The following is a 14,620-nucleotide window of genomic DNA, read 5'->3' as shown; positions in this document are numbered from 1 at the left end:
TGGAACAAGCTTGGCAAAGCACAGGGACCACGGTTCGATCCCCCAGCACCACATGCCAGCCAGCCTCGCCTCCTGGTGGGCTGAACTGGCCACACACACACACACACACACACACACAATAAATAAATAAATAAATAAATAAATAAATAAATGTTTATAATAACATGCAAATTGCTAACTTTCCTAGATATGAACAGACCTCATACTTGGGTTTTTATGCTTTAAATTGTGTATTTGTGTCAAAGATGTGTAAAACTCACTTTGTCAGATTTACAAATGAATCCAACTTATGAACACTGTCCCAGAACAGAATTCTTTAATAAGTTGGGGGCTGTATACAGAAGGAAAGGCAGCCCAATATCACACTTAGCGTGAAGACTAAATGTACCTATTTTGAACACTCTTACATCCTAAAGCTGCTCATACTGACCATTTTCTAGTGACCCTTCTCTGAGATAAGAGCACTCTATTTCTAGGGGTGGTTACAGGCACTTAGGAGACCTTTCTAGGCCCGCATCCCTCTCACTGTAAAGATCCCTACCACCCAGTAGTGAGCAGATGGAGTTAAAAGCAACCAAAAGCGTTCTTTGGAAATAACCTTACAGGCATTCCTTTTCCCAGTACAGAGCGTAAGGAATCGTCCTGCTTGGCAGCAGCATGACTGTTCTCTAGTAAACAAAACATGACTCTGCCATCACTGTGTTGTTAGAAAAACTGGAAGCTGTTCACCTGAGCCAACTGCATCTGAGTTCCTTCCTACAGAGCCCGTGGACCTGGCTCTCAAAGATGTCCTGGCAGTCCCCATGTCATTCCTGAACTAGCAACTAACCTCATCTTTAACAAGCAGAGTGCAGATGTCAAGTGTAAGGGGCTGTGCCTGTCAGGAAGGAGAAGGCATTCAATTACCCAGGAGCATTGCCAGATCACCTCAGAGGTGCTGAGAGCCACGAAATTAAAAATACACACAATCGTTTCTGGAGCCAGGAATTACATAAGGCACGGGACCCTAGAGAGGAAGGGAAGCAATGGCTATCTTCTACAAAAATTAAAAACCAGGGGTCCAGAACATTCTAGTACTATCTTAGCCCATTATGCCACAGGCTCTAAGATCTTACCCTTGGAGTAAGTGAATCAAAGCCAGAATGAACCTCCAGCCAGAAAAGGCCATTTCTAAGCAGAATAAAGGAAATTCTTAAAATACCAGCCACATCTATTATAATTACCCCCATCTTAAATACTGCAAAACATAATCGCATATGCCATAGTTAGCTCCAATTAGTTTCTGTCTAAAAATAAAAAACTGTGTTGTAACAGTAAATAATCATTACAAATTCTCAAATTTTTATCCCACATTTGTCATTAGTTGGGTTTTTTAAATAGAATCCATAACTCCCTGGGAGTTGCTAGTGAAAATTGTCTTTTTACAAAATAAGCTATTTTTCAAGACACCTAAGTGAATATGTACCTTCACAGACAAAATGAACAAATAAGATAGCTCAACAAATAGGTGGTGTTAAGAGTTTCTATTATAAATTATAGATCCATTTTTGTGAGGGTTCTTCAAGCAAAACCAAAACCCTTCTATTGATCTCAGTCAGTTCACTTGTACCATAACCAGCCACCCAAGAAACATAACCTTTCCATGAAGAGTCCAAAAGAAGCCAAACCTGGGAGTCTGAGGACCCCCAGTTCACTCACTTGTCTTCTGTAAAACTTTTTCCAGTAATAATATCCTTCCCTTGAGGTACATAGTTCCAGTACTCTTCCACAATCCCAATGTAGTACGTTCTGGTAACTGCACCAACCAGCCCAGGCAGACTGAGGAATGTGAGGAGAAGGATGCAGCCAGTCGGCTGCTTCCGAGGCATTTGTGGATGTAACTCAGGCAGGTAGCCTGCGCGAGACACAACCTTGTTGGTTCCTCCCCCTCACATAAGGGATGGACAAGGCTTAGCTCCACCTCCTTAAGTGGCTGGGCTTGGGACAAAGGCTGACAACTTGTGTAAGCAGAACAAGCTCGATGGGAGAGTTGCTATGATAAAATGTTTGCCAGCAAATGTGTAAGGCTTATTCATTTACTGCCTGAGCTAAACAGGCCTGTTTCTGTAAGTTCTAGTACCCTGATGTGAATCATTCATCCTTCTCAAGAATGGCAACATAACAAGTTGAACTGTTGGGTCTCCTCCCAACCCTCCCCCTTGTTTTCTCCAATCTTATTTCAGAACCATATTACAATCAGAAAAGTAAACTGGCTTGAGTGAACATCAGGAAATATCCTAAGAACTAAAGAAAGTCTCTCATGTCTTTCAGGAAGGCAGAGGAAGTGATGTAGTCACCCTCTAGTTTGTTTTATGAGGCTACATGAAACAATCAAACCACATCATAAAGTTCATGGCGATACTGTAAAACCTCACTATTACTACATTAGCTCACACACCATCTCCCCTAAGTCCTGTCAAACACCACCAGCATTACTGAGGAGCTTGACTGTCCAGACCAGCCTAATGCCGGATCAGTGAGCTGGATGAGTGACACTGACAAAGGAGAAGAGGACCCTCAGGCACACGGAGACAAAGCAGCAAGCTACCTCAGGGTAAAAAGGTGAAAGGTGTGCCATTCTTTTCAGTGTTTAGGTCTGTGACCTAGAATCTCCCTGGTGAAAGAAATCATGTTCGACCTTGGAAGAAGGCCAGTCTGATCCTTTTGCAGAGCTGCTTCTTAGAAAGCAAACAGAGAGTGACAGAAACAGCCTACTGGGCTTTGAAGCTGGACAGACTTTGGTTTAAATCTAAGCTCTACCACTAACCAACTTCACCACATGGAGGAATTTTTTTTTTTTTTTTTTTCAGAACCAGGGATTGAACTCAGGCCCTTGAGCTTGCTAGGGAAGCGCTTATTCCACTGAGCCATCTCCCCCATTTAATCTCTTGAGCCTCAGTCTATAAGACAGATTGAAGGGGCCTGCCCATTCGCTCAGTTGTTTAAGTGCCTGCTGAAACAAAGCAGTGAGGCTCAGGATGCTGTGATTCAATACCCAGATCCTCAAGCCAAACCAAACTGCCCTGAGGCAACAAAAAAAAAAGACGGATTGAGGGATTGTTTAAAATTTTTATTTATTTTATTTTATTTTATTTTTGAATTTGGAAAGCCATTTATTATTGAGCTCAAGGCCCCCAATCAGCTCTCATGCAGGAGAGGACCGAAAGGCAGCTAGCCCAGGAAGCAGGAGGGCTTTTTAAACATGAAACCACATTCTGTTTGGTAAACAAATTCATTGTCTGACACAAAACAATGCTTTCAGGATCATTGTGACCACTACCCAAACTAAATTTCCTGGGGCCTTGTTTTAGTTTCTGGTTATCTTGCACCTGAGTACCTCCAGGCAACCTTGCATAGCCTGAGGTTACAAGAAGTTAAATCCCATTTAGTTTCTTTTTGAAATCATCTCTGTAATCTCATTTTGTTTATAGGGATTGGTTAGGTAGTAATTTTATCTAGCAAACAGCAAGTAACAGCCACTATTTACTAAACAACTTAGAACAGTGGTGAGTACACATTTTTACACAACAGAAAACACAAGATTTACATTTACAGTCTAAAATGTGAGTTGACCCATTACATTCCCCACTGGTTTTATCTGCGAATTAAATCATTGATTTAGCTAAAACTCCTGAGTTGGGGGCCTGCCCCATAGCTCAGTTCTTTAAGTGGCTGCTTCAACAAAGTAGTCAGGCTCAGGTTGCTGTGGTTCAATCCCCACAAAAACCAGCCAAACCTGCCCTGAAGGCATTCAGAGCAGAAAAAAAAAATCCTCAGGGGCCAGGGAGATGGCTCAGTGGAATAAGTGCTTCCCTGGCAAGTGCAAGGGCCTGAGTTCAATCCCCGGTTCTGGAAAAAAAAAAATAAAAAATAAAAGACTTATGTGAAACTCCCGAGTTCTTATAATTGTCCCAGGAGCATGAGGGGTTTGTAATTAGATCTCACCACCATTAACTTGATAGTCTGGATCATTTGAACATACTTAAACAGTTTATAAAACAGGGCCCAACAGAACCAAGAGAAACAAAACAGGTCCAATAGAGGCAGGTACAAGGAGGCATCGAGAACAATCTCCAATTTTTCCTTCTGACAAATCTCTAGAGCCAATTTTTTTCCCTTAGTCTACAATACACCCCCAATTGTTTTACATGTTGTTCTGCTATTTCACCAAAAAAGAGGTTTCTAACAACACTAAATATAGCATATGTTTAAATATCTCAAGTCTTACGCACCCATGACCCTTTGTGGTGATGTTGTGTCAAATTATTTTGACATGGTGTCACCACTGCTAATCTACTCAAACAACAAGGAACATTAGTTAACAACAGAGTCTGATAGGGGGGCTTTTCTAGAACTCTAGAACAGGCAATATCTCCCATGTCCACACTGGTTTTTGTGCCACCTCTTAAGCTGTAATATCAGTCAGGTAGTTTCCTCTTTTGTCTTGAGGTCTGGCCCATAGTGGGCAGCATCTGTCTCTCTCAAGCTATAAAATCACCTTGTCTTTAATTTTATCTCCTTGAGGGCCTAGCCCTGTCTGACTGCCTACAATATCTTTAAATTAACTCAGCTGCCTACAACAGTTTCCCTCTGAAGAAGTAACACAGACTGTTGTGAGGGTGTATGGGCGATGACCGCTCTGGCTTCTTCAGGCTGAAAGGGGTCACAATTGTTGACCAGCAGTCAGAGATACCTCCAGAGGTTTTATCTAAAGGCCCACAATAGACACCAAGCATTTTTATCTTGGGTAGGAGGAACAGCTTTAAATCTGGAGGAGGCAAAGCCAAAGAAACAATTAAACATGCATAACACTAGTCAGAACATTTTGTAAGTTCATTAGCAGGTATCTCTTTAATGTGGGGTTTAATCCCTTAATCTTCTATGGCCACTGGGTACTGGGGCACATGAATTGCTGGACCTATGGAAAATACTGAGTACTTTCTGGTTGGCAAGTGGGACCACTGGCTGGGTAACTGAAAAAATCTGCATGAGCATCTATTAAAAGTTTAACAGGCTTTCTCCTTATATTGGCTGTTAACATGGGTTTCCTCAGGCTGAGAGGGGAAGATCCATGACCACTTCAATCTGAAACTTCCTCTGACTCCATCATGAACACTTTCTTTTTCCTTCTGTAGCAGCTTTAGACATTTTTTGCTTGAAATGTCCCTTTTCTCTGTCTGGGTCCAAGGAAGCGTAACTTTTTTTCCTTTTTCCTGACTGGCCTTTTTTTTCTGTAGGCTGCTAGTATCAACACTCTCATTTTCCATCTATAATTCCATTCTGTATCCTTTCTATTATGAAACACTTCAACTCAGACAAATTCATTCCTGCAAACCCTTCTAACTTCTGCAGCTTGTGTCAGATATCTGGGGTCCACTGAGTAAGGTACAAGTTCTTGGTTTTAAGGCAACCTGTAGGTAACCCTGCCCAAGGAATACAAATATAGCTTTCCTCGTAATGAGGCAGGAAACCCAGAGAAGGCTCAGATCACTTGGGCTCTATCAGGTGGACAGTTAGTTTAGGCTTTAATATGTGTTTCTATAGACAAAATCTGGTGAATCCCAGTAAAAGGAATCTTAATCTAGCATATTTGTTAACAGATTTTACCTGCATGATTACCTGGGTTTTGGTATCTTCTAGGACAGAACAGATTTTCTGAGAGATTAGAACATATATAATCAAAGCATGAACATTCAATTTAACAGGTACATTTGTAAACCTTTTTGAGACCTAGCAGTCATAACTCACTAGCTCTTAGACCCCTTTATTCATGGAGTCTGACAGTTTGCTGTAAGTCCCTCTAGCTTTAGTTAAGAGAGGTCACACATGTATTAACTATCAGCACGAAATGCGGAGTTATATTAAAAATCAACCATGCTTACATACTCATCATGAAATACAAAGCATTTAGTCATATTAAACTAATGTCCCATTCAGTGTTTTGGATATGGCTCCCACAGTAAGCAAGGGGCACTGCCAAGGGATTTTTCCTTTTAACGCTATGGCTCTGAGTTTTACATCACAAATACAACACCTGGCTCTATAGGCCCAAAGCTATTGGACACTGCATAGCCAGTGTCTTTAGAACATTTTTAGATTGACAGGATTTTATCTGTACATGAACAATATATCTCAATTACAACTAAAACAAGATGATGATGACTGGAAGGTCAGGGTTGGAGAAAGACAAAAAGACCTGTGCCAATATCCAGCAACAGGCTGGGCTTTTTCCTTTAGTCATGATTACTCAGGGCTCCTCCATGGAGATGACAGGTAGAGATAACAGTCTGGCCAGAGGGAGGAGGCAGGCCCAGCGCCCTTCAGTCCTACTGGACCATCTGGAAAGCTGAGTCTGAGTTCTGGGGCCTCCACCTCAGAATGCAGTCTCACTTCTAGTGGCTGCCTTAGCAGTCAGGGCATGGCTTGTGGGCCTCTTAAAGCAGTCCCTCTTATAGTGGCCTGGCTTCTGACAGCAGTAGCAGATGAACTTCATCAACAGATGAACCTCATTGTTGTTGAGCTCTTCTTGGAGCCCAGAGTATCAGACTTAGGGTCTGTTTTGAGGCCACAACAAAGGCAGCCGTTTTGATCTCTTTGTTTTTTCTCCCTGGTTTTCTCCCAGTTCTGCTTATAGGACGTTGTTTCCTTAGTGCCCTATAAAGTATCAAGTGAATTGTCTGGAGAAAAAGCTATCTTTTATAGCTCTATTCTAATATCTGGAGCTGACTAAGTAATGAATTTATCTGTAAGAGCAATCTGTCCCTCTACTGAATTAGCATCTCAAGAAGTATGCTTTACCAGTTTCTTATTAAACATTTGAAGAAATCAGAGGAGTGTTTATCTTTTATCAGGTAAATAGCTGAAATTTAATAATTGAAGGCTTGGTTTTAGTTCTTTTTAGACCTTCAAGAATACATATAGAAAATATTTTTTATTACAATCTCCTGCCTGGCTATTAGGCCAGCAGGGGTCTGACTGCTTGGGCTCTAGTGGGAGCAGGTAGTTCCCATTACAGCTAAACCACAATAGACTGGCTGTCTACCTTCTGGTTGTTTAAAATTAACAATATGACATTTATCTCCAAATGAAGTATCAGCTTATAATGTTGCCTGCCTTTTCATAGAAGCCAAAGCTTGGTTTCAGATTAACATTACATTTTTCCAGTCTAGTTCATAAGTCTGAATAAATCCTCTAAAGACATCAATGTACTGTTCAGGGTCACCTAAAGCTTTTTTTAAAATCTGACATCTGTTTTACGTCACAGAGAAAAAGGCGCGTAACCTCTGGAAGTTCTAAACTGTCTTTTTACTTCTTTAAAAGATTATCTTTGCGTAAACTTAGTTAAGGATGGGTGTACCCTTGTATTACAGCTGTTTTAGAAGCCCACACTTTTAAAATGCAAATGGGGAAACCTTACTTTGAGTAACAGTGGGCAAGGCTGTGATTAAGGCTATCTTATCCTTAGGCTCCCAAGGTCAAGAAGCAGCAGCCGTAGGTCCCTGAACTTCCTGGTTCTCCTCTAGCCCACATTTCAAAACTAGAATGACTTTCTTAAGGCAAACAAAATTTGAACATAAGACTACTGGTCTGGTGACAGGAGTCTTACAGAAGGAAGCATAACCATTGCATAAAAAGGTCAATTTGAAGTGTGTACTTTTTAGGCTACAAAAATCTCTTTTTTACTCTTAATGTGTAACACACAGACATAAATTATTTCCTTAACAGACGCTGTAGAATGTAAACTACTGCAAGTTGCCTCAGCCTAATTTCTGAAGGAGTGATTCATTAAGTTGCTGTACTGAAAAGCTCAGGTAGAATTCCTAGTACTAGCAGAAAGAGAAGGAAATAAGGTATAATAGTTCAGTGGAGATCTTTCAGTGGTCAAGAATGATTGCCGACCTAATGTCATTTAGCTGGCAAAAAGAGTTATATGTTTCATAGGCATGTATATTTCCTAAGTCTGAACTAGATTTGAAAATCCCATTTTTCAGAAATGTACATAAAATTCACTAGAAGCTTACAAACATTTTCTGTAGTGCTAATGTCTGAAGTCAAGCAAGTACGTTTAGCAACCAGTTCGAATGCAACACATGCAAATACAAAACAGTCATAAAATGTCCCATTAAAGAAACATCATAACCTTATAACATTTCCATTTTTTAGCTTATACTTACCAACACATTTTGACCAACATTTTAACAACCGCATAATGAATTTATCTGTGTACCGGGTGGCAGGCGGAATGGGTGGGTTCTGAGGGTGATGGTCGGGGGTCACAGCCGCTTCTTATTAGTTGGAACTGCCAGTGTGACCATGTGGGATTGTCTGGTCATCCGGGAACAGTGTCCAGAACAAAAAACCTTGAGCCATTTCAGAGGTTCATGGGCAAGATCAACCCAAGCCTGAATGTAAGGGATCTGGTCAGGGTGTCCCAGATTTCCGAAGATGACTCTCTGAACTGGTAAGAACTTACAGATGGCTCAAAGGTTTGAATGATAAAATTTGTAAGTTTTCTTCGGAGACCACCCTGGGGCCAGAAAGTCTCCCCAGGGAAATGGTTTTCGAAAACTGTGGTTCCTCAGATTGATCCCCAGTAAAGGGGATCCCAGACTGTGGTTCCTCAGATTGATCCCCAGTAAAGGGGATCCCAGACGAGCCCCCAAATGTTATGGGTCACTCAGAATAGGAACCAGATCAGCCAGATTGGAATTTGGAAAGTCATTTATTACTGAGCTCAGGGCCCCCGATCAGCTCTCATGCAGGAGAGGACCAAAAGGCCTGTTTAAAATTTTTAAAACATGATGTCTACAATAAGCTTACCACAGCCCCCAGCACAGAGTAGATGTTAACAGACGTTAGAGATGACACCTTCATCCACAGTCTCTATGAGAGCCCATATGATCCCATATATCAACCAAACCGTGCTCCCTGCTTTCTGCTTCACTTTTCCAAAGTCTCCTCCACCATGCCTTGCACAAGTTTCAAACAAGGGAGCTCCTTTTCTTTAAACTGTAGAAGCCTGTAGGCATTCCATGTCACAGACTTTGAAATAATATCTTTCTTAAAATATGTACTGACTATCCTTCCTCATACCCAGACTCTACATTTTTTTTCTACCAAGTACACTGGTGGAACAATTTCTATAGAACACTGTCCTTTAAAATCTGCTCTTTAATCTATGATGCTGGAAGCTTTCCATGAGAATGGCACATTATCAGCAATTGTAGAGAACTCACAGGGTGGCCTTGAAAATGGCCTCAAAAAAAAAGCAGGGAAGTATGAATGTTTAGAATTCAGAAATGTCCCAGACTAAAGAGATTTTTGCATATAACTCAGGAAGTCAGGCTAATTTGGACTCATCAAAAACTTCATTAGAACATGTTCCACCCAAATTCCTTCAGACAGGAGAAGCAGGAAGTATAAAGGATACAAGTAAAAAAGACAAGAGTTAATTTTCCTATGCAGGATGCTGACAGCATCATTACAACACTGGAGAGACATCACTCAGCTTCTGATGTAAAACCAGGCCCGAAGGAAGACCAGGCTGAGGCAACCACAGAGGTTACAGAAGACAAGATCAATACATTCATCTTATTTTTAAAAGAGGACCCAGTAATGTGGGCAAAAGAGTTGACTATAAATAATCAGATAGGGTCCCTGGAAAGCTCCCAAAGCCTTCCCTACCCTACGACAATAAACATGCTATTCAACAGCAGCTAAATTCTGTAACAGCAAAGAAAGAACCTGCTATCTATGAAGATAGGGTTCTTTTTTTAATGGAAAAAAGGTAAACAGAATTTCATAACAAAAAAATAGGAAAATAACAAAAGCTAATATACTGCATGCTGTCATCTTCAGACTAACTACTCAGAGTACAAGATGTAGGCATAAAGATTCTCCAATTGATACTTTTTTAATAATTTTATTGAGAAACAAATAGCAATGCGACAGTTTCAAAACTGATTAGTAGGACAGTTTCAATAATTAATACATTGCATATTGTTGTCTTAGTGGTTATTCATTATACAAGAAGCAGACATGATATCCTGTCCACAGACAGTATTACAACAAATCTTTCTTTTCACTGACAAGAGAAAATAGCTGTATATCTATCCTATTTTGAATATAGAGATACAAAATGGTCATTCATTTATATTCCCTTTTTTTGTTTAGTTTTGTCAGAAAAGGGTATTCCATTGTCATTTAAATATTGTAGGTGCATGAATTCGGCAAAATAATCCAATATAGTCCAGTAGTCCATAATAGTAGTGGGTTTTCCGTAGGACTTCTCCAGTCGGTATTAGCATGAACCCTCCCTTTCAATGAATCCAGAGACAGTAAAAGTATAGCTAACTCGCATTTTCCTCCCTTTTCTCCTCCTCCCTTTTCTTTGTCATCCAGCCTAGAGCCTTCTTACTCTTACAGTTTCTTCCCATTTCACAATAGCTCTTGTACGTTTTAGACCATATCTACTCTTTCAATTTCTCACCCAGGGAGACAATCAGATGTTTACACATGTGAGCTGATTTGTTTCACTTACGAGTATGGTCTCAAGTTGAATGCATTTACTTATAAACATCTCCACTTTGTGGAGCTAGTGTCCTCACACCGTTCATTTCTGAAAACACGATGTGATTGTCTAGAAACTGATTAGAAAACCCATGAGTAGTATTAACTAATGCTCTCAACTCCTTAGACACTATTCAGACATAAAGCAGGAAAGGAATCATTTCTCAAGACCTACGACGTGAGATGGCCAGGCCTGCACATTCAGCACATTATTTCTCAATACACTCCCGGGGTTTGAACAATGGTCAGCTGATACCACATGTCAGTAAAAAAAAGATGAACTTGGATCAAACTATTTTTCTCCAAAATGCAGCGTAGAACATTTAAATAAAAATTTCATTGGGAGAAGCAAAATCAGATAAATAATATTCTTGATAGACTTAGCTGAGATTTCATTTTAAATAACAATTTAAAGCATGAGTGACAGGTGCTGGGGAGATGGCTCAGTAGAATAAGTACTTCGCCGGCAAGCACAAGGGCCTGAGTTCAATCCCCGGTTCCGCCACACAAAAAAAAGCATGAGTGACAAAACTGACAAATCCATCTTGAGAGTTTCTGCACTTGTTTGAGATGTGGGCTCTGTGGTGGTGGTTCTCAAACCTGCCTGGCACCCTCAATGTTAATGGTACTCATTACCTCCCACCCGAAGTCCCACAGCTTCTTAACTGTCGTTGCTGGCACCAGAGTGACCTCCTTGAATCCAGGCAGAGCCAGATCTCTCCAGTGCATGAGGCTATTCAGGGGGTTCCCATGACCTTCAGGATCAGGGCTGATAGTCTTGACTTGATTTCCAGGACTAATCCTGACTCATCCCTCAGTCCATGCTGCAGTGATCAGCACAGCATCGATGTGCACTCCAGCTGTGTCCCCATCAAGCCCTTGCACACCCTTATCATGGCACAGGAGCTACCTGTGGATCTGTCTGTGCTGTCATACACATACTCTTCTACTGGCATCTTATGGGCAGAGGCTGGGCTGCATTCATCCCTGCAACTCTTATGTCTGATGTATCACAGGCCCTGGTGAAAGGCTGAACTAATACACGTGTGATAATAAATAAGAAAATGAGTATTAGGTGTTTATGTGCATGTTATATGCAAAAGTGCATGTTATGTAGCAATTTTTATGCTAAACCCTTTCTATGTAGCAAACACAAGTAGATATTTGCAAATTGGGATATGTGTACTATGACAGGTCATAGGCATGGGCAGCATGAGACTGAGGTTTAGGCAAAAGAACACCTGTGTGTATGCATGTGTGAGTGTGTGTGTGTGTGTGTGTGTGTGTGTGTGTGTGTGTGTGGTTCTGGGGATCAAACTATGGGCTTCACATACTCTACCACAAAGGTGAAAAGGAAAAGGGTTACTTGAATTGTTTTGAAACAATAATTCTTGGTTACAAGACTAGCAAAGGTGGCATGAGCCCAAGGTAAAACAGGAAATTGCTAAGCCAATTTCCACACAGATATATTCTTTATGTGAGGTTGTGCTTTGGGCAGAATCTTTTGTAACAGTTCTTATCAGGTGAATATACACAAGGGCCCTGCCGTCATAACTTCCCAGCTTTATTTGACTATTGAAGTTTGACATTATAGACCAATTTTGATTCTGACAACTTTCAAATATGCTTTATTTAATTTACTTGTTACAACAATCCTGATGTATGTACCATTTTTATTCCTGCTTTATAGATCAATAGGCTAAGGTTTAGAAAGGTTAGGTAATATTTCTCAGTGGCTCATGACTAATAAATGATGGAGTACTATGACTCTTCAAAGCTGTCATTCTTGCAGAGGCCCATCCCTAAGGCTAAGCAGACAAGAGGGACCACCACTTCATGCCACTGAAAGGTATTTACTCTGTAAAGAAATATGGGTCTGGGCTATGGAAGTGCCTGCTTACTGCAGGGGTGTCTTCAAATGCCCCTTCAAATACCCCCCCATCCCCCTAACAATACAGATGAAACCCTAATCATTGTACAACCTACAAAACACCCAAGGGTTAGTACCCAAGTTTAGGTACTAACCCTCTACCCACACCATACTCCACTGTCACCAAATTTCCTCCCATCTTCCCAATTCCTCCCAGGCTTTTCTCCTCCTTGGTTTCTGCTACACCCTCACCCTTCTCCTATCTCCCAGCAATTAATCACTCCTTCCCCTGTGCTTCTTCTGTATTCTGTGCATGCACATCCTTTTTTATACTGTTGATGGCTAATATGTGACCCTGTCTTACAAATTGTACACTCTCTTGAAACAGGGTCACTGCAGGCCTCCACACCTCTCCTACCATGCCCAAGGTCTGGAAGTTTTATTAAAAGAGTTTGCAGGTCAACATCTGCTTCAGCTTCCACTTCTGCATCTTCAGGCTCTGGTCTTTGTGCTCCACTTTTACCAAAATTTTTACTCTGCCTCTTGCAATTGAATGTTCTGCAAATATATACTGACTTGCCTGGTTGGGGTTGGGGCCTCAACCCTGGCTCTGCAGTGCTATCTTCTATTCGTGACTCTGCTCTCAGCTTTGGGTCAAGAACCAACCTTGACTCATCTTCATGCCGGTGCTGGTTGACTGGGCCATTTGCTATTTGGATCGGTAGGTTTAAAAGGCACCTTACTTGTTCCTGTATCCTCAGTGGCCAGCAGAACCAGGCAAGCAAAAGAACTTGCAGGGGAAAATATTAACAATTATGTCACTTACATCATGTCTGATAGTGTATTGTTTTACACAGCTTATATTTGCATCTGTTTTATGTTATGTGACTGTAATACTCTGTGTGGGAGATACTACAGACTAAGTTTTGGGGAGGTCCATCACTTGCCTAAGGTCACACACCCTGAAAATAGCTGAATGAGGAAGGGTACAAACCCAAGCCTGTCTGACCCAAAGTCCACAGTCTATTTTATTTTTATTTTTCATTATTTTTTTGGTACCAGGAATTGAACTCAGGACTTTGCACTTGCCAAGCAGGTGCTTGGGCTGCTCAGCTATACCCCCAGCATCAAAGTGCATATTCTAGACTATAACACCCAATAGATATCAGCAGACCTGGGCCAAATAAAGAGCAAAAGCCAGGTCAAGAGATCTTTTTCAAGAAAGGAAGCATTAGCATTGTACAAGAAGTTTCTTCAAACACAGATGAGAGACCCAAGACTTTTCAAAGAACAGAATGTTCAATGCATATGGGCAAAGACCATCCATTCAAAGCCCTGTAATGAAATCATTCATCTTGGCACCAACCTTGTACCAGACAATGTCCTAGTCAGGCGGGAATAAGACAGACTTGGACTTGGTCCTTAGTAAGTCCTTTCTTCTCATGAAGGAAACAGACTAAACATGAAACAAGTTTTACAACTTAAATATCATGATGAGTTTGGTGAAATTTAAGTTAAAACCAAGGTGAGTGGTACAGGGAAAACCTCCGGACCATGCCGTGGAGGCGTCTGAGCAGCTTGGGGAGGTGGCCGAGCAGCTTGTTCTAAGGGATACTTACATGTTTTATAGGGTAAAATAAAGCACACAGGATCTCAGCCCTAGAAACCCCACCCACTGTCATCAGTAAAATTCACACACATAAACACACACACACACACACACACACACACATATGCACGTGCACACAAACATGCACACACACGCCAGGACAGACTCTTTGGTTGAAATTCTTTGAGGAAATTTAATGGGCTACATCTCTGGTAGTGGAAGCATCCACTTTGTGGTGCTCCTTTTGCCTTTTCAGGGAAAAGTCTGAAGTTGCCTCATACCTCACATGCCCAGCGCAGGCCCTGTTGCCAAAGACCCAAGAGAGCCAACCTTGAAGCTTGAGTGTAGAGCAGCAGAGGCAAACCTATCAAACCTACGGCACCAGGCTGCTCTTCTAAGGCAAAAGATGTTAAAGTACGAATTGTTTTTTCTAAACTAAAACCTCAATATTCTGGGGCTGGTGAGATGGCTCAGTGGTCTAAAGCACCTACTTGGAACAAGCTTAGCAAAGCAAAGGGACTACGGTTCGATCC

At 41.3% G+C, this 14,620-nt stretch overlaps 1 protein-coding gene across 1 annotated transcript in view; it reads right to left on the bottom strand.

Annotated features, from left to right (window-relative positions):
- Positions 1-1,868, bottom strand: part of Hephl1 (hephaestin like 1) — an 88,927-nt gene extending 87,059 nt beyond the window's left edge. Inside the window, exon 1 of the mRNA XM_004644779.1 lies at positions 1,699-1,868. Coding sequence (XP_004644836.1) covers positions 1,699-1,868 — 170 coding nt within the window. The remainder of the gene's footprint in view (positions 1-1,698) is intronic.
- Between the last annotated feature and the right edge of the window lie 12,752 nt (positions 1,869-14,620).

The sequence above is a fragment of the Octodon degus genome, unplaced genomic scaffold (genome assembly GCF_000260255.1).
Source record: "Octodon degus isolate 3935 unplaced genomic scaffold, OctDeg1.0 scaffold00209, whole genome shotgun sequence".
Lineage (NCBI taxonomy): Eukaryota > Metazoa > Chordata > Mammalia > Rodentia > Octodontidae > Octodon > Octodon degus.
The sequence above is the reverse complement of the archived record's forward strand: the minus strand, read 5'-3'. Positions and strand labels throughout refer to the sequence as shown.